The sequence below is a fragment of the Peromyscus eremicus genome, chromosome 5 (assembly GCF_949786415.1).
Source record: "Peromyscus eremicus chromosome 5, PerEre_H2_v1, whole genome shotgun sequence".
Classification (NCBI taxonomy): domain Eukaryota; kingdom Metazoa; phylum Chordata; class Mammalia; order Rodentia; family Cricetidae; genus Peromyscus; species Peromyscus eremicus.
Genome location: NC_081420.1, coordinates 13,601,813 through 13,621,832, shown reverse-complemented (window position 1 = coordinate 13,621,832; position 20,020 = coordinate 13,601,813). Strand labels below are relative to the sequence as shown.

At 45.9% G+C, this 20,020-nt stretch overlaps 1 protein-coding gene across 1 annotated transcript; it reads left to right on the top strand.

Annotated features, from left to right (window-relative positions):
- Positions 1–14,129: 14,129 nt before the first annotated feature.
- On the top strand, positions 14,130–19,607 carry LOC131910589 (spermatogenesis-associated protein 31E1-like). Its single transcript, XM_059262476.1, has 4 exons — positions 14,130–14,870; positions 15,248–15,489; positions 16,028–16,088; positions 16,331–19,607. The coding sequence occupies exons 1-4, from the start codon at positions 14,524–14,526 to the stop codon at positions 19,455–19,457; spliced, it is 3,777 nt and encodes a 1,258-aa protein (XP_059118459.1). The 5' UTR covers positions 14,130–14,523; the 3' UTR covers positions 19,458–19,607.
- The last annotated feature ends 413 nt before the right edge of the window (positions 19,608–20,020 follow it).

The window sequence follows — 20,020 nt, the reverse complement described above, 5'->3', positions numbered from 1 at the left end:
CATATACACAGTGGAATTTTATTTATTGGCAAGGAAATGAAATTATGAAATTTACAAGTGAATGAATGTGTCTCTAAAATATCATACTGAGGTAACCTAAGCAAGGAAAGACAAATGCCATGAGAACTCTCTTATGTGCAAATTTCAGCTATAAATTTTTCATGTTATTTGTTTAACACTGAATGCTAGTGATGGTCAGAAAGATAGAAAGGGACCATTAGATGGATGGAGGTATGAAGGAGGCCTTAAGAACATCAGACAAGAGGCCTTAGAACATCAGACAAGAAGGGGGAACTAGGGGTGGAAGGATCTAATCAAGATTGCTGGGAGCCTGGGGAAAAAGTGGGTGGGAGCAGTAGCCAAAACTAAGGATGTATGAAACAGACACAAGGAAACATGATCATATAAGCTTATTAAAAACTACAATCTAAAAGGAAACTTCTATGATGGTGTCCTGGATGAATGAATATAACTCCTTTTAGTAGGCATAGGTTATTAAGTAAAGATTCCAGTGTCAGCCAAGGAAACCCCAAAGACTCTCAAAACAATATAGACCATTGCCACTGCTCTTGGTTGCTCACCAAAACTTGATGGTAAGATCCTATTACCGGAGACACTACTTAATTTGGTCACAGGACATAGAGAAATCAAGTTGAAGATGAGTTGGAAGTTTTCTCCCTATGGGCTAGTCTTCACAATGCCTGAAGATGCTGCCTTCACAGTGCCAAAAGATGCTATAAGACTGCTCGGGGAGAAAGGTCACCAACAGTCTGACTCAGCTGTGAATAATAGGTGCAACAGTAATGACTTACCAAGCAAGACATGCTCTCTAGTGAAACTGCAGCTTAACTGTTAGGGAGGAAACAACCACTTTCTGATCAGAGGGAACTCACTCACGTCTGATTCTGTAAACCTGGTCAAGGACCCTTGGTTCGGAAAGTCATGGGCCTGAGGGAAGCTACTACTGTTGTTTTAATTTTGTGTTGTCAAATGGCCTTCTAAATACACGTTGATACCCATAGATTGATGCTGCAACCAACATCAGTGAAGCTTCTTACTGCTGTAGGCAGTGGCTAGTGCAAACCTTGCCAAAGTGACAAGGATAAGTGATGATGGAGTGCTCAGCCCTCACTGAGACCGTTCTATCGCCCCCTCCAGGACTCCAGGAATACAGTGGGAACGGGGATGAGAAGAACTGAGAGCCAGAGGATGGGAGAAGTGCAGCAAAAAATCTGCCTCTGGACATGGCATGGCCACACACTCATGAACTCACTTCAGCTGTGGTTATCTAAACAAGACTGGGCTCCTCAACTCCCCATCATTGGTAGGAGAGGGGTCTGTGAGACCTCACGGCTCCTGAGGGACTACGGGCGGGTACCACTGGTGGGGAAGGAATCATTTCTTCAGTGGTGTAGCCACTGTCAAAATGCCCTTGCTCAGGGGAACACTCCTCTGTTGCTGGTGGAAATGTAAACTTGTTCCGCCACTATGGAAATCAATATGGCAGTTTCTTGGAACCCTACCACAAGGACACTTACTCAACTATGTTCAACTCAGCTTTATTCATAATAGCCAGAAACTGGAAACAACATAGATGTCCCTCAGCCAAAGAATGAATAAAGAAAATGTGGTATACTTATGAAATGGAGTATTACTCATCTGTTTAAAAAAAAAAAATGACATCCATGTCTTTAATCCCAGCACTTGGGAGGCAAAGGCTGGCAGATCTCCATGAGTCTGAGGCCAGCCTGATCTACAAAGTGAGTTCCAGGACAGCCAGAACTACACAAAGAAACCCTGTCTCAAAGACCAAACAAACAAACAAAAAACAAAAACAAAAAACAAAAAGGCATCATGAAATTTGCAGGCAAATGGATGGAACTAGAAAAAAAAAGTCATCCTAACTGAGGTAACCCAGACCCTGAAAGACAAACATGACATGCATTCATTTATAATTGGATATTAGCTGTTAAGGATAACCATGGTTTAATCCACAGACCCAGATAAGCTAAGTAACAAGGGAGGCAGGTTCTAGTGAGGAGGGCACATGGATCTCTCTGGAAACGGGAAATAGATTTTGTAGGTGGACTGGGGGCAGATGGGGATGGGAACAGGAGGGATAAAGTTGGGCAGGGAGGAATGGAGGGAGAGAGTACTGAGAGATAACTGGAATTGGGGACATTTGGTGGGCAATGTGGAAAACTAGTGCAGGGAAACTACCTGAAACCTATTAGGGTGACCCTAGCAAGGACTCCTAGTAATGGAAGATATGGAGTCTGAGCTGTCTGTCTTCTGTAACCTGGCAAGGCTCCCAGAAGTGAGACTGGCACGACAACCCAGCCACAAACCTTTCAACCTACAACCTGTCCTGCCTATAAGGTGTGCTGGGGAAATGGTGCCTTAGAGCTTGTGGGAGTGGCCAACCAATAACTGGTCTAACTTGAGACCCTCACCACAAGAAGGAGTTCATGCCCCAACATTGCCTGGATGGCCAGGAACTGGAAGACCTAGGTTCTAGCCTAGAGACCTAGGGTAGAACCAAACATGACTGGAAAAAAAAAGTCAATGAAATGACTCCTAATGATATTCTGCTATACTTATAGATCAGTGCTTACCCCAGTCATCATCAGAGAGGCTTCCTCCAGCAGCTAATGGGAGCAAAGGCAGAGACCCACAGCCAAACATTAGGTGGAGCTCAGGCAACCCCAAGGAAGGGGGGGGGAAGAATTGTAGGAGCTAGAGGGGTTGAGGATACCAGGAGAACACAGCCCACAGAATAAAGTAAGCAGGGCTCATAGGGTTCATAGAGAATGAAGCAGAAATCATGAAATCTGCATGGGTCTGCACCAGGTCCTCTGCATATATGTTGTGATTGTTTAGCTTGGGGTTTTTATGGGACTCCTAACAGTGGGAGTGGGGGCGTCTCTGACTCTTTTCCCTGATCTTGAAGCCCCTTTCCTCCTACTGGTTGATAGGACAGTTTGTGCCTAGTCTTACTGTATCCTGTTATGCTGTCGGTTACTGTGCCTGGGAGGCCTGCTCTTTTCTGAAGGGAAACAGAGGAGGAGTGGATCTGGAGGGAGGGAGAGAGGATCTGGAGGGAGGGGGAGTTGGAGGGAGGGGAGAGGATCTGGAGGGAGGGGGAGTTGGAGGGACAGGGAGAAGTGGAGGGATGGCAGGCTGTGGTTGGATGTATTGTATGAGAGAAGAATAAACAAGCAAACAAACAAATAAACGAGGGCGAAAGATGCCCTTGCCCTTGCTCTAGCAAATAATCTCTCACTCATACTAGAGCAGTACATTCTAGTGAAATTTAGGGGGCCACACACTAAGAAGAATGCATGTAAGTCAGCAGGGCTTGTTGAGAAGGAGACACACAGGACAGGGAGAGGCAAGAGAATGAGGGAGGGGAAAGGGACGCAGATGACTAAAATTCATCCTCTAACTATCAAACAATAATCAGAACTACACCGAGCAACCTAATGATGCACTTCAGGTCATAGAAATCCAGTCCCTAAGCAGCAACGCCTAAAAAGATCAAACTGAAATTAACTAAGTGTTTCCAGAAAGAAAGCACAGGAACAAAGCTATTTGAAAAGATATGCAAAACTGACAAACCTTTACCCAAACTAACCAAGAAAGAGGAGACACAGATGGATATAATTACAGAAAAGAAGAAGAAGATATTATGTCAGGTACCATTGAATTCCATGGACTGTTAGGAAATATTTTGAAAACATACTTTAGTGAGCTGGGGAATTTGGAATAGATGGGCACATTTCTAGGCACACATGACCTATCAAAATTGAGGTAATAACTTGTAAAACATATTAGTAGACCAATAACAAAGTTGAAATGATAATGAAAAAATTCCTAAGCAGCGGAGAAGTCCAGTGTCACAAAGTAATGAGGAGGAATCCTATCAGACCATTGAAGAAGAAATGATCCTCGGACTAGTCCATCAAAGGGAAAGAACACTTTCAAATTGCTTCTACAAAGCCAGACCACCCTGATACCAAAACCAAATGAAGATGCCATAAACAGAAAAAATTATAAGCCTGTTTCTTCGATGAGCATAGGTGTGAAAATCTTAAGTGAGAAAACTCAGTATTTCACACCAATTTCAGCAACACATGAGAAAGACAATAGGTCACGATAAAATAAGTTCATCCAGGACTCATCAATCCAGGCAGGGATAGTTCCACATACTCAGACTGATACGTGATACATACAGCCTATAAACAGAATCCAGGGTAAAATCCCATGCTCACCATAAAGAGTGAAATGTGGACGTTTTTCAGGAGCTGGAGATGAGTTTTTTATGTGTGACTAGCCAGTGTCACAAACAGATGTCTCCTGTTTTCTATTCTATGTAGTGTCTAGAGTGTAGGGTGCCGAGGAGAGAGAGAGAGAGAGAGAGAGAGAGAGAGAGAGAGAGAGAGAGAGAGAGAGAAAGAGAGAGAGAGAATTAGGTACATGGAAGAAGGCGGTGGCCGGATGCCTGAACCACCACAAATAGCCACAGTTTAAAATCCTGGCCATAACAACCCCTAGGCTCTCTTCTAGCTAGCTAGGAGGAGCAGTGGCCAGTAACATAAAACCCAACCCAATGTGGCTTCAGCAAACCACCAAACCAACGGAATGAAGAATCCACGCCAACAGTGTAATGGCAAATGCCAACAGGCAAGACTGTACCTGGGTGTTGGATGAGGAGAACAGGAAGCACCTCTCCCAGATTTGTGGTTCCACACACTGCCTCTGCCACTGGTGTCCTTGTACTGAAAGCTCTGCCTTCAGTATAACAAGATGGACTCCAACTGTCTCAGCTGCCTAATTCGAACTTCCAACTGTGAGTCCTGATCCATGACCTAATCGATCACATGCCTAGAACCTAGCCAATCAGGATGGTCAAGCAGGGAGAGCGCTTCTGATTGGTAAGGTTGAAGTCATGTGACCCGTGCCTGGTTTGCGGTAAGGAGGCTCTAGCCTAGACTCCAAGTCCTGTGAGGGCAGAGTGAAGGACGCAACTTTTGTATTTGCTATGACTTATCTCCAGGGATGTGCCTGCTCATGCCGCCTCTCCCACCCTAATGGTTTCTGTCCACAGAACTCTTGGCATAACTTCTTTCCTCCCAAGTCCCTGTTTCACTTGTAAAAAACCTGGAGTGACTTTCTGAAGGTCGGGCTTTGGGTTGCCTCCAGCTCCTAGCTCCCTTCGTTGAGGGACATGACAGTCAAGAAATGGTTCCCTGCTAGGTAGGTCTTTGTTAGCTGCTGGATTCAGGGATCATCAGAACTGAAGACATTCCTGTCTTCAAGGAGCTGATGGTCTAAACGGAAACGGGCCCCTCCCTTAAGGAGCCCAAGTGTTCACTGCCTCACCCCAGCCCCTGTCTTCCCCTTAATGCCTGAGCCCAATCTATGTTAACTAACCATTTCTTAGTGAATTCTAAATTTACATCATAAAAAGTCATGGCTTATAGCACCGCCTTGTGGTGTCCAACATCATAAAAAAAAAAAAGTCAATTTTCCTCCTGAGTCTTTTTCCATCCTCTGCATGTGTATGTGATGGGTCACTCTAAAACAGATATTTGTTTCTCAGACTTGGAAACCTTCCCCCCAAACATCCTGTATACCATTTCTCCTTTGTTCTACCTGAAAATACTTTCACCTTTTTTTTTTAATCAGTCTTCGATTTCTTGCTTCACTTTATAGACGTCCTCAGTTTTGCCTCTAGATTTGTGGTTTTACTCCTTTATATTTTCTTATTAAACAGCCCTGTTTAAATATTCCTTTTAAAGTATCCAGTTATTGCTTAATGGATGCAGAATACCCTCTCGTCTCTCTGAGGACTTTGAAGAGTTTACGTAGCAGGACACTATCCAAACTTTGTGTAACTTTGTGCAAAGCTCTGTGGTCAGCAGTCATCTGTTCCCAAGCCTTTACAAAACCACAGACTCCAATTTCAGAAGCGTAGTGCTGTATACATAGCTGAAGTGAACTGAAAGGTGACCTTGTTATATTTTTGACCAAGCAGAAATCTGCTTTTGTTTATTTTTTTTCATAGTAACTAACAGCTCTCAAAACTGTTGTTGGATAATAGGGGAAGCTGTGGTTGGGATATAGAGTATGAAAGAAGAATAAATTAAAAGAGAAAGGACTCGCTGATTTTAAAAAATAGATTTTTAATTTGTATTTTATGTGTAATTATGTGTATACAATTTTTAAACTGTAATTTATGTATTTTATTTTATTATGTATTTTATGTATATATGTTTTACTTGCATGTATGTCTGTTGGAGGTGCCCTCGACTGGAATTAGGAACAGTTGTGATCATCATGTAGATATTGGGAATTGAATCCAGGTCCTCTGCAAGAACAAGTACTCTGAACCACTGAGCCATCTCCACAGCCCCCAAACCTATCAGTGTGAGCATGTTACTTCAATGAAGCAATTGTGATGCATCTTTGTTTAAAGGTAGAGATGTTCAACATTTTACAGAAGTTACCATAACAACAGGACAGGAGATGGTCCTCATGAATGTTTACAGCTACAGATGACTGATGGAAAATAAGCTTCCCAAAGGGCCTGGGTACAGTTTCAAAAATGTGTCCCTTCAAAGCTTTATCCTGAAACACTATGCTGAGTTTGTAAACCATGCTTCATTGAAGTAAAAACACAGCAGTCATCTGCTTCCTTTAGCAGTTTGAGAACTTGCCAGCTTATCAAGATAAACGTTTAAAACTTGAGTGAAGGAGAACACTGGCACTGGGCTACCAGCATCACCAAGGTCATAATGTCCACTATGAAAATGTTCCAGCAGTCAAGGACAGCCTTGTGCCTCCCCGGTCTTGGGCTATAAGCTATCTTAAGTCCAGCCGTGTCTGATCCAGTTAAAACAGTGTATGTGGGGTAGGTAACCTTGGGATGTCCATCAAGGCCTGATGACTAGCAGTACATGCAGGATGACACATAATGGGAATGTCCTCATACACAACTAAGTATTAGACCTTCCTGGACCATTCTCCATTATAGCTGCAAACACAGCACTATGTATCCATTCCAGCTGAACACCCCCTCCACCTCACATAAAGTGCTAGATATTGTGCCCTGCTACATACACTCATGAGGACACTCAACATGCACTGCCATTCATGGGATTATACTGGTGGGCACCTCCATATCACCACCTCTAAATCTTTGCATATCAGGTCCTACTCCCCCCCACCCCACATATACCCTACATGATTTCTAACAGTGTTTGAAGTAGCAGCAATATGGTGGTACCCAGAAGGGCCTGATACCTAATAATGCATGCTCCTAGCCATGATGGATTGAACCTCTCTCTGATCTGTAAGCAACCTACCACAATTAAAAATTTTCTTTGTAAGAGTTGCCTTGGTCATGGTGTCTCCTCACAGCAATAAAAACCCCAACTAAGACAGTGGGATGGAGGATATTCGGCAACATATGTGGGTCCAGAAGAACCTGATCGCTAACAGTTTGTGTTGGTTGGCAGCAGAGATGGGGACAGTCCAGTAACACCTGCTATCTTGAGTTCTACATGGGGCAGTGGTGACATGGTGTCTTAGTTTGGGTTTCTATTGCTGTGAAGAGACACCATAACCATGGCAACTCTTAAAAAGGAAAACATTTAATTGGGGCTGGCTTACAGTTTCAGAGATTTAGTCCATTATCATTATGGCAGGAAGCAAGGCAGCATGCAGGCAGACATGGTGCTGGAGAGGTAGCTGAGAGTTCTACATCTTGATCCACAGGCAGCACAAAGTGAACTGCATCCCACAATGAGCATAGCTTGAGCATATGAGATCTCAAAGTCCATCTACACAGTGACACATCTCCCCCAGCAAGGCCACACCTACTCCAACAAGGCCACACCTCCTAATAGTGCACTCCCTATAGGCCAAGCATTCAAGCACATGAGTCTGTGGGGACCATACCTATTCAAACCACCACATTCCACTCCCTGGCCCCCACAGGCTTGTAACCATAACATAAGCAAAATGCATTTAGTTCAACTTCAACAGTCCCCACAGTCTCAACAATGCTTAAAAGTCCAAAGGCTCTTCTGAGATTCATGCAATCTCTTAGCTTTAATCCTCTATAAAATCAAAATCAAAAGGCAGATCATATACTTCAAACATATAATGGCAAAGGATATACATTACCACTCCAAAACCAAGGGAAGGGAGGTTAATGAGGTTATACTGGACCAAAGTAAGACCAAAAACCAGCTGTGCAAACTCCAAACTCTGCATCTCCATGTCTGATGTCCAAACACTCTTAAGATTTCCAACTCCTTTTAGCTTTGTTGACTGCAACACACTTCTTTTTCTTGGGCTGGCTCCTCTCCCTGTTAGAAGCTCTCATTGGTAGGTATCCCACAGCTCTGGCATCTCCAACATCTTGGGGTCTCTATGGCATTACAGGCTTCACCTTCACAGCTTCACACAATGCCCTCTCTACTAAGCCTCCATTTAGGGACACCCCTGACACATGCCTGGCCTCAGCAGCTTTCCTTAGTCACAGAAGAAGATTCCATAACCTCTGTCCTTGACTCTAAAGCCAGAACCACATGGCCAAAGCTTCCAAGTTCTGCTGGCATGGCCCCCTCATTCAGTTACATCTTCACAGGCTTTCTGTTTTCAATGGTTTCCTTCATTACCCTTTAAGCGTAGCTCTCCTGGAACTTGATCTGTAGACCATGCTGGCCTTAAACTCAGAGGTCCACCAACCACTGCCTTCTGAGTACTAGGATTAAAGATATGCACCACCATGTCTGGACCTAAGCTGTTCTTTAATTCCTTTTCACAAGTTGGAAGATTAGCTGTGTGAGGTCTTGCCCTGAGGTCACCATCCCTTTACTTCATTTCTTAATCTGTATATCTCCTTGAACACAGGATTTAGCTTCATTCCACTTCCTGGGGCTCCTTTTCTCCACAATCTGTACATTTTCTATTTTTTTCTTGCTCAGCTTTCTCCTTTTCATTATAAATCTTCATTAGAGTTAACAGTAATAGCCACACAATAGAGTATGTACTAGATTGTTTTGAGATTTCCTCTGCCAACAGAATTAATCCAAATCTCTTCACTGTAGCTTCAGGCAGACTCTTTTGACAAGGGCAAAAAGCAGCTACATTATTCACTAAAATATTATAAGAACAATCTCTAGGCAACATACTAAAATTCTCTTCTGAAACTTCTTGAACCAGGCCCCCACAGTTCAAATCACCCTCAGCACCACTGTCTTCCATGCTCCTACTAGTATGACCCATTAATCAGCACTTAAAGCATTTCACTGCTTTCCTAATACAAAGTCCTCAAAACATAGTCAGGCCTATTACAGCAATACCCTAATTCCTGGTACCAACTTCTGTCTTAGAGTTTCTGTTGCTGTGAAGAGACACCATGGTGATGGCAACTCTTATAAAGGAAAATATTTAATTAGGGCTGGATTACAGTTCCAGAGGTTTAGTACATTATCATCATGGTAGGAAGCAAGGCAGCATGTAGGTAGACATGGTACTGGAAAGGTAGCAGAGAGACCTACATCTTGATCCACAGGCAACAGGAAGTGAACTGTTTCCCACACTGAGTGTAGCTTGAGCACATGAGACTTCAAAACCTGCCCCCACAATAATACTCCTCCTCCAACAAAACCACAACTACTCTAACAAGGCCTCACCTCCTAAAAGTGCCACTCCCTGTAGGCCAAGCCTATCTATTGAAACCACCACACATGGTAAAGGATGTCAGTCAGGACCAGGCAGCTAGCAGAGTGGGATGTGAGATGGGGCATATACTGCACAGTGTGATACTGTCTAGTATATGTGGAGTGTCAGTGGCATGATGTCTAGCTAGCCCTGATAAATAGCAGTGTATGTTACGTGGCTATGAGAAGTGGAAGTGTTTAGCATGGCCTTATACAAAACACATTATGTGGATGGACAGTAGTGTCCAGCCATGTCTCATACATAGTACTTTATAGACATGTGCAATGGGATGGGGTGCCCAGTGGAGCTTGAAACCTAGACATTTGTATGTGCTATACACACCTCTTCTTCCTAGTGACACTCACAGGTATTCCTAGCTGTCATACATTCCTAGTTTGCAGGCTGTGCTGCAATGCCTGATATCTACCCATGCATATGAAGAAAATTGGCAGGGAGTGTTGTTATACAACAGGGCCTGGTATGTTTAAGTTGATAGCTAGAAGTCTATGTGGGTATGGGCCTGTGCAGCTCTGGACTTTATGACCTCCACAAACAGCAGGGAGGAGACTTGCCATCTGTTCGTCAGAGTAAGAGAGTAACAGAACTTGTAGAATGACTTACAAGCTGTGGTCCACCTAATCCAGCCATGGGTGCTTATGAACAGAAGGTCGAAGAATCCAGCAGATATTCAGCCCACAAGGCTGGATGTCTCAACTGGTCTTCAGTATATGCCAGAATCATGAATAAGTAGGCTCTAAAGCCAGTAAACAGATGGAACTGCTAGTGAGGGCAAGAGCAAGCAGGCAAAGAGCAAAAGCTTTCTTCTTCCATGTCCTTTATATAGGCATCCAGCAGAAGGTGTGGCCCAGATTAAACCTGGGTCTTCTCACCTCAAAGATTAGAAATGGATCTTCCCACATCAAATGATTCAATTGAGCAAAAATCCCTCACAGTTGTGCCCAGTCATTTTTTGGGTTTTAGTTAATTACAGATGTAGTCAAGCTGACAACCAAAAATCATATCATAACATATGTAAAAAATTCCAGCCGGGCGGTGGTGGTGCACGCCTTTAATCCCAGCACTCGGGAGGCAGAGCCAGGCGGATCTCTGTGAGTTCGAGGCCAGCCTGGGCTACCAAGTGAGTTCCAGGAAAAGGCGCAAAGCTACACAGAAAAACCCTGTCTCGAAAAAAAAAAAAATTCCATCTTTTCTTCTTTACACTTCTCCTCATTAGTCCCAGAAGTTGAAGAGTCAAGAGCAGAGCTCCCAGATGAATTAGAGCTGGAAACTACAACCCAACCTGGGCCTGGAAAGGGCTCTGCTTTTAGTCAGTCCCTCATGCAACAGGATGGAGGAGGGAGAAGTGCTGTGGGATAATGCTCTTTTACACTGGCTTAATAAAACACTGATTGGCTAGTAGCCAGACAGGAAGTATAGGTGGGGTGAGCAGACTAGGAGAATTCTGGGAAAAGGAAGGGAGAGTCAGGAGTCTCCAGCGAGACACAGAGACTGGCAGATGGCAAGGCAGAACTAAGAAAAGGTACCAAGCCATGTAGCTAAACATAGATAAGAATTATGGGTTAATTTAAGTGTAAGAGCTAGTCAGTAATAAGCCCGAGCTACTGGCGAGCAGTTATAATATAAGCTTCTATGTGTTTACTTGGGGTCAAGCAGCTGTGGGACACAAGTGGGAGAGATTCATCCCAACCACAGGGCTGGACAGGACTGGAGAAACCTTCTGGCTACAAAGAGGCATCTATGGACAAGGAAGGGAGAAGGGCAGAGCACGTTTGCCTGAACCAATTCCTGTGCTGTAATAATAACAAAAAATCCAGATGGCTTAGAAGAGGGATTTGTTGTCTCCAAGCTCTGAGGTCCTGGGGTGTGGCAGGGCCAGGCTCCCTCTAGTGGCCTAGTGGGGATCTGCTCCAGCCAACCTCCAGTTCTGTTTTCTAGGCTGGTGGCAGCAGAGCTCCAGTGTCCACAGGTCATCTTCCCTGTGTGATTCTGTGTCTCAGGCTTCCTTGTCATAAGGCGTGAGGCTGTATGGGTTTCTCCTATGACTTTTACAGCTTCCACATCATGTTTTAATTTTATGTTTACAGTCAGCCATAACCTTTGTGGCAGTGAATTTTTCCACATGGATTTTGTATTGTTTGTTTTTCCAATACTTGTTCTGCAGTCTTTTGCGGATGGACCATTTTCTCTGACAAAATCAGTTGACTTGATTTAGGTGGGTCTGTTGCTGGACTCTGGCCGGCTCCATGTGTCCAGTCTCCATTCCTTCCCCTGAGCACTTTCTGTATCACTGAGGCTTTTGGTAAGTGCTGGAACCAGAAGCGCAGGGTCTTGAGGGGGTCGCTTCCGTCCTCTGCCGTCTCTTCCAGGGTTAAGCCCAGTTGCTTGCTCCATTTGATGTGTTGGGCATCGGTTTGTCATTCTGCTGAGTCTTTAGATGAAGTTCAAAAGATCTGTCACCTTAACAACTGTGCTGCTGGAGAACAGGGGTCTGAGAGCCTATCCCTTTAGATTCCTCTCAGCCATGCCTCAGTGTTCTGAATGTCAATTTATGAAAACTATGTTGGATTTCTACTTCAGTTACTACAGTATTTGAGTCTGCTGTAAACTGTATCTATGTGATACCAATGAGAGATGATTCAACTGGCTGCCCCCAACTTTGCCATCTTTATGTTAGTGGTGACCTGGGACAGGGTATGCAGGGACACTGCCCTCCTCAAGAGATTCAGCCCAGCAGCCAGGCACAGATGAGCATTCACTTCTCAAGGCTCTGCTGAGACTCTTTCTTAATCTGCTCAGGCAGGTTTTCTGGAGCATCTATGAGAACAGAGAGGCATGGGTGACCTCCTGCACTATGACAATGCAAACAGGGCTGGCTGATGCGGATATGTCCAATTTTCAGCCCCCCACCCTACATCTTTCCTCCAAGATGTCCCTTCTGCAAATCCCAAGATCTTATTGAGGAGAAGACAGGGAGGCAACTGGTCTTCATTTGACCCCTGGAGGAGAAGGCTCATTATCCTCCACAGCTTGTCCCACATTGACTGATGCTGCCTGGCATTTCATCCCTTCTTTCAGAACCTCAGGAGCTGATGTGCTACTTGCCCCAATAAATGAACTGGAAAGTGCCTCTCCACCACCACCACCACTACAAGGCTTACCACTGCAGGACTTCAGGGCAAAGAGTCTGCAGGATGTGGTCAAGCAAATACAAGAGGAAGAGCAGTCCAGCCATGGAGAAGCTGACAGAAAGTTCCACCTTCCCCACAGGCAGGGCCTGTGGATGCCATGGAGACAGACAAGATTCTTTAGTGCAGACATCAGCATATTCTAACGAGAGGAGTAGAAAAATGACTCAGTGACTTTTTTCTTCATTGTCTTTTAGCCAGGTACACAGTGGAGTATACATACACACTGGGAAAGAGCCTTAGAATAAATGGTTATTTATTGGAACAAATACAATAAATGGTGCTGGCGCAGCAGGACATCCACCTAAAGAAGAGTTTAAATAGATCTGCATCTCTCATCTTGCTCAAAAAATCAGTTCAAAATAGACAGGTGATCTGAATTTAAACCATGAAGTACTGAAGCTGTTAGAAGAGAGAAAGGAAAACACGTCATACATAGGCATAGACAAGAGCTGCCTGGCTAGAACACCAGTAACACAGGAAGGGACCCTATAAACTGACAAATGAGTTAGCATGACATTTAAAAGCTTCTGCACAGCAAAAGATGCTATCATTAGAGGGAACTGGCAGCCCAGAGCATGGGGTAAGATTGCTGGTCACACTTCCTGTGAGGTGTTAATATCTAGAATGTACAAAGAATTACAAATATTCAAAACAAAAAAAAATGATCAATAAATTGACTAGTGAACATCTTTATCCTTAAGGTAATTTCAAGTTAAGACCACTTTAGATTCCATCTCACCTAAACCACAATGGCTTCGATCAGACAAAAGATGAGACATTCTGGCAAGGACGTGGGGAAGGGACCCTCACCAACTGCTATTGGGAGTCTAAACTGGAGCAGCATGGTGGAAATCAGTACAGAGGTTCTTAAAAAACAGGTCTACCAATCCTGAGCATGGACTCAAAGGATGCTATCTACATCCAGGGAGATACCCACACATCCATGCTGACTGTGGCACTAAAAATGTTGGTTTATTTCATAATTAGCCATATACATTCTTACGATAGAGTATTGAATTTCATTTTTCCTTGACATTCTATTAACTGAAGTTAGTAAATTAAAATTATATTTTTTAGATTTTATTACAAATTGGCAAAGTGAAATAGTTTGAGACAAAAGGAAGTTCCATGTCTGAGGTGAGGCAAGGAATGACCTCATAATAAACAGATGTGGATCTACAGACAGAAGACATCCTGAGGGCGACAATCCCTGAGACACAAGTCAGGTTCCACAAGAAGCCCAATGTGTCAAAAACTGTGAACCTGATGGACTCAAGCAGACATCGTCCAGGAGACAGAGAGATTCTGGGGCTCAGAGAGGTGGAACAAAGCAAGGGGGAAGGAAGGTCTGTCTGACTTCTTCAGCAGGAGGACTTGGAAGGAGGGAGCAGGGAACCCAGGAGTTAGGAGGGTCTGCTGGGCTGCATGCTGGGGAGGGGCTGTGGCTCCCTCCCTCCTGCCAGCAGCCCTTTGTGATGAGGAGGCCACAGCTGTGTGATGTGAGCCTGAGCCCTCCTGACAAGCCTCAGGCTGTGCTCCCAGGACTCAGTTGCTTGAGAGCCTCAGTGAGATTCAGAAGATGGAGAGTTCTGTCCTTCAGCTGAAAAGCCTTAGTGATTCCTGGATGAGTCTCAGCTCCATTTTCATAGCAATGGACGTGATCTTTGGCATTATGTGTGGAGTGGGGCTCTTCTTCCTACTGATCCCCTTCTTGAAGACATACCCAGTGTCACCACCACCTGGGAGTGGAAAGAACACCCCAAAGGTGAGGAAAGCCTTGGCTGAAACACAATGGAGTGTGTTCAGTCTGTTGTCCACTACTGTTATGTTCACATTTCCTACTCAAGCAGAGAGACAGGTGAGAGGAAATCTCCAGAAAGAACAGTACCTCATCTTCAGGGACTGGAAAGTAGGGCAGAGGGGAGAGTGGCCTTGAGGTGTGTGCCTGAAGCTCTCAGACCATCTGTGCGGTGTGGCTACTAAGAGAGGCCACTAAAGCAGACGGTGGCACCATGGGCTCCATTTCTGAAATGGTGGGGAGCTCTGTCTGGGACAGGACAGGCTCTGAGAAAGGGGTCACCTGTCCTCTGCTCAGATAAGCTTTTGTGTATGTTGACGTGATGCGGGGGGGGGGGGGGGGGGGAGATGAGGCCAAGGGCCTGAGATCAGGGTTTGAGTCACCTCTGGTCTCAGGAAGTAGATCTTACATGACAGCCCAGAGGCAGCAGCAGAGCTCAGCCTTGGGTGGGATCCTGTCTGAGGAACACTGACTGAGGACATCCATGTAAGTGTGGTATAGACAGCCCCTGCTTGTGTCTTCCAACAAGGCCAAAAGGAAATGTGTTTATGCATAGAACAACTAAGTCAAGGGTGGATGGGAGAAAGCTCTCTGGGAAATGTGGATTTCATGTTATCCATGAGCACAGAGGGCAGGCAGCTTGTCAATTAGAGGAAGAATGGGCCCAGCTGATTTTTGTCCTTTCTCACTGTCAGATGAGGAGGAAGAGGCCAAGCAAGACCAGGAAGAAAAATGCTTCTGTAAAAGGTAGGTTTCTGCTTTCCTCTAGAGAGGCAGTTCCATCTGCCCTGTGCCTCAGTGATGAGAGCCATGTTTCTGAGGATACAGGATGTGGAACACGGAGAAAGAAGAGGAGGGAAGGAAATCAGAATCAGGGAAACTCCCCAGGCCCTGCATAGAAGGAAGCGGTGCTTGGCCTGGGGTGGGTGCTGCCCATGGGGGTGCGGTTCAAGGCAGTGGAGTGATGGTGTGCCTGTGTATGGGGGACTTCCAGGTCCACCTGACAACAGGTAGCTGCAGTTCTCTTGGGCCCACTCCTCTTTCAGATGGCTGGTCCAGTGTCCCTCACGGTGTTGTATGGGGATGACAGGGGTTGAGGGAGGAGCAAGGTGAGTGTAAATGGAGAGATCTGGTCCCTCCATGCCACCTGCTCATTTTCAGTGTGCCGTGTGCTTGGACACTGGCGGTTGGCATCAGAGTCCTCACATGGGTGGTCTTTAAGAGAGGTGCCTCACTCTCCTGTGAGATCTCGGTCCTCTCCCTTATCCTACATAACTATTTCCAGGTTGTAGCGATGACAGAAAGAGTGTGGAAGAGAACCAGAATCCATCACAACCTGTGGAAATGTAAGAAATCTCTGTCTTGTGGAATTATTCATACGAGAATGTGAGCTCGGGCTTTTGGGTTTTTGTACTGGCAATACTAAGAACGGTGGGATTAAGATACCGCCCTGTTGGATATGACAGTAAAGGATATGGGAGGTAGAAGCCACGGAGCAACTATGGGATATAGGTGTCATATTTCCACCAACGGATGGGCGTCTTGACCCTCTGCTTGGAGCTGATGGTTTTGCCTCTGTCTTCTGCAGCCCCATCGAGCAACCGATATTGGACTCTGCATCACTCCCCTTTGGGAAATCCAATGAGAAACAGGATCAGCTTCCCCTCTCTCAGCTGCTCTCTTACCTCAAGTTCTTGGAGGATCTTATACAGCAAAAATTTAGCCAGATTTTCTGGGGCATGTCCTCTGTGCTCTCTGAGTCAGTGGTGGCTACTGCCTGGGTCTCCAAGAGGCCTTACTCTGCAAGACATAAAACCGTGAGGTTCAGTGATACAGTTGATCCTTTCCCAGCTCTACCTCCCGCTCAAGGACCTCCACAGATTTCTCAGGCCCAGCCGTTGCCCCACCAGCTTGTGACACCAAGCTTGGCAGATTTGACAGAGGTCCAGACACTGTATAACCTCCCAAGCTCTACACCAAACCAAGTACTTTCTTCATCCACAAGTAGAGCCAGTGAAAAACCATGTCCTACCATAAAGTCAAGGATAAAGGCATCCCTCCTGACTGAAAACCAGCCCTGGCAGCAGGATCTGGAGTGGAAAGACACCATAGGCTCTAATGTCCAAAATCATCAAGCAGCCATTAGCCAGCCCACTCACAACTTACCCAGGGACATCCCACCCGCTGAAGCTATCAGGTCGGCCTCCATCCCTCCTGAGCGTTGTCAGTTCCTCCAGCACCATGAGGAGCCACAGAGTGAATACAGGATGACGAAGGTGAGAGAACAAGGCCCCCCCTTCAGGTTCCTCCCATCCCAGGAACTGACGCAGCTGCAGGGACACTTCCCAGCAAACAGTCGTCGCCAGTCTAAGGACAAGCCTGAACTCCCCCAGCCTGCCCAGCCCTCCATTCTCTACTACAAAAGCTGCAAGTCAAGTCAGATGATTGAGACTACGCCCTCAGGGATGCCCTTAAAGAAGGACCCAGCAAGATGTAACATACATGAACTCATCAAGGAGGGCCCCAGTTTTAGGGCCAAAGTCTTGCCTTGCACTTCAAGCAGCACCCCTGGGCAGGGTCTGGAACCCAGAAAATGTGCACTGAGGACAGAGCAGCTGTCCTATGTGAACACCACCCAGGACCTTTCCTTCCTTGACCCAAAAACACAAAGGAAGCTGGACTCAAACATCAAACAGCTTCCTACAAAACACAGATGGAGACCATATCTACAGACTCTTGTGTCAAGGGATCTCATCCCACCAGGGGTTCCAGCCTCATTCCTTCCCCAGCTTGTCTATCCCTCCTCACCCTCTTCTGTTTCCAAGGTTGAATACTATTCCAAGGCTGCCATGATCCTGGAAAAATTGCATCACCAAGATCCAGGAGGGACAAGGGTAGAAACGGTGTCAGCGTCCAGGCTGCAGAGTCCTCTGTTTGCACACTCACCTTCAGAGGTTCAGGAGATGCAAAGAGCGACTCCACCAGCTGCCAGCCATGGGCCCACCAAGGTTCATCCAGATACACTGCAGAGCTATCTGAGCACTCAGACCCGGGCTTTCTGCTTCCAGGCAAAAACCCAGAAGAGCAGGATTGTCCAAGGGACTGGAAGAGGCAGCCTGCAACCGAGGACCAGCTCAAGAATGCCCAAGCATGCAGCATGGAAGAGGTTTGAGGATGTGGCCTCAGGACATCCCTGCTGGAGTGGGACAATGCTGGGCCCTCAAGAAAGGGTCCCACCTTCAGTGGTCAAACAAACCAATAGATCGGAGGAGAAAAAAGAGACAACTCCTGCGTGGAAAGTGAGTCTGGGATTCACAGAGATTCCCATTGGACAAGCCATCAATATCCATCTCAGGGACTTTGAGTTTAAAGAGGCCAGTAGAAGCCCAGGCCGTTTCCAAACACCTACTCCACAGCACTCAGGAGATTCAGCTCTAAAGACACAAGTGTGTAGTGAGATTGACTTCAGATCAAACAAGCAGCCACAGACCCGGCCTGTGGGCCATCATAAAAACAGCCTCAGTTCAGTAAGTTTGCCTTCAGAGCATTTGCTTCCCAGCTTCCAGAATAGATCCAAAAAACCCAAGACTTCCCAGGACCTAGATGATATCTTCATGAGGAGAGATCGGAGCCAGGAGACTCAGAACTTCGGAGTTCCCAAGAATAAGATTCAAGCAAAGAATCACAAGGCATTTCATCCCAATGACAAGAAGAAGGAGTTGGTGAGAAGCAGAGCCACATGCCAGGAAGAAAGTTCAGGGAGAGGGAGGCCCTCTACCCCAAGCTTTACCCAGTTCAAGGATACATCATCCATAACTGAGTTTCAGCCCTCCTTTGATATGCCAGGAAAGGGGCAGGCTCTGCCAGAAAATAATCTGAAGAAAATGAAAAGGATTTTTCTACAATATCTCAACCTCAACACAAAAGACAAGGGGCAGGGGGATTCTCTGAAGAGTGAAAACTCTACACCAGCTACTGTGATTACCCAGGAGTCAGACTCAAAAGAAAAGCTCATCTACAGTATGGTAGTTGAAATGCAATACATCATGAATGTTGTGGTACAGATCCTGGTGAACTGGCTGGGTCTTAATGTAGGGGACCCAACAGAGGAACAACGGTATAAAGTGGAACCTCTGACATCCCAGCTGAGTCACTCTCCTAAGGGTCTCTATGACCCTAAGAATAGCAGACCAAAGAGACTAATGCGCCCCGAGGGTCAGAGCCATCCATCCATGTATAAGGGAATCAGAGACAAACAACAGTTGGTTGTTGGTGCCCAGAGAGCCTGTGATCAACATCAGAACAGAGTGAAGAGTGGAATGGGCTATGGCCAACTCCCCACTCCCAAGGGGACCAACCATCCATGTAGGAACAGGGGAATTGGAGACAAACAGCAATTAGATGTTGATGCCCAGAGAGCCTATGACCCAAATCAAATTAAAATGAAGAGTGGAAGGGACTGCTATCCACATGCCAGCCCCAAAGGACACAAACATCTATTTATGCACAGAAATGTTAGAGATAAACAGCAATCAGGCATTGTCCAGAGGGCCTGTGACCCACATCAAAGTACAGAAAAGGGAATGGGCTGTGGCCACCTCATCGGTCCTAGAGAGAACAACCATCCAGTCACATACAGAGGAAGTGGAGACAAGAAGCAGTCATATGCTGCTGCCCAGAGAGCTGGTCACCCCAAATGGACCTTACCAGCATAGGCCAAGGAGCGGGTGCCTCAGGCCACTTTGACCTTTGCCCATCAAGAGTTCTACCAAAAGCTGTCTCATTGCCCAGCCTTTTCTTCCCCCATGCTTTCCTGGTAATAAATGTTGGATTTTTCCTGCAAAGGAAATCTTCCTACAGAAGCTCATTCTCTTAGCAAATGGCTCCTTCCGAGATAGGAGATGCTTTCTAGTTCATGCTGGTGCTTTTCAGTACAGTGGTTTCTGTCTTGCAGTGATGGGGAGGGGGAGGTCAGCATTCCTTCTGCCTCAGTGCAGTCTCTGGAAGGGATGGGGCATGTGGGAAAGGCAAGGTCACTTTGAGGTGTCATCCTCACCCGGTTCCATCACTGTGCACTTATCATTCCATCGTTACAGAGACAACAGAATCTAGGGATCTTTCAGGGTGAGCCAACCCTGTGAAGACCCCACCCAGGTCTGTGGCTCATTGTTTTTCCCTTACTTTGCTCCACCTTGATGTTTGTGTCACTGTGCAGGTTGGTGTGCAGAGACAACAGGGAGCCAAGGACCTTCTCATGTCACACACTGTTTCAACCCTC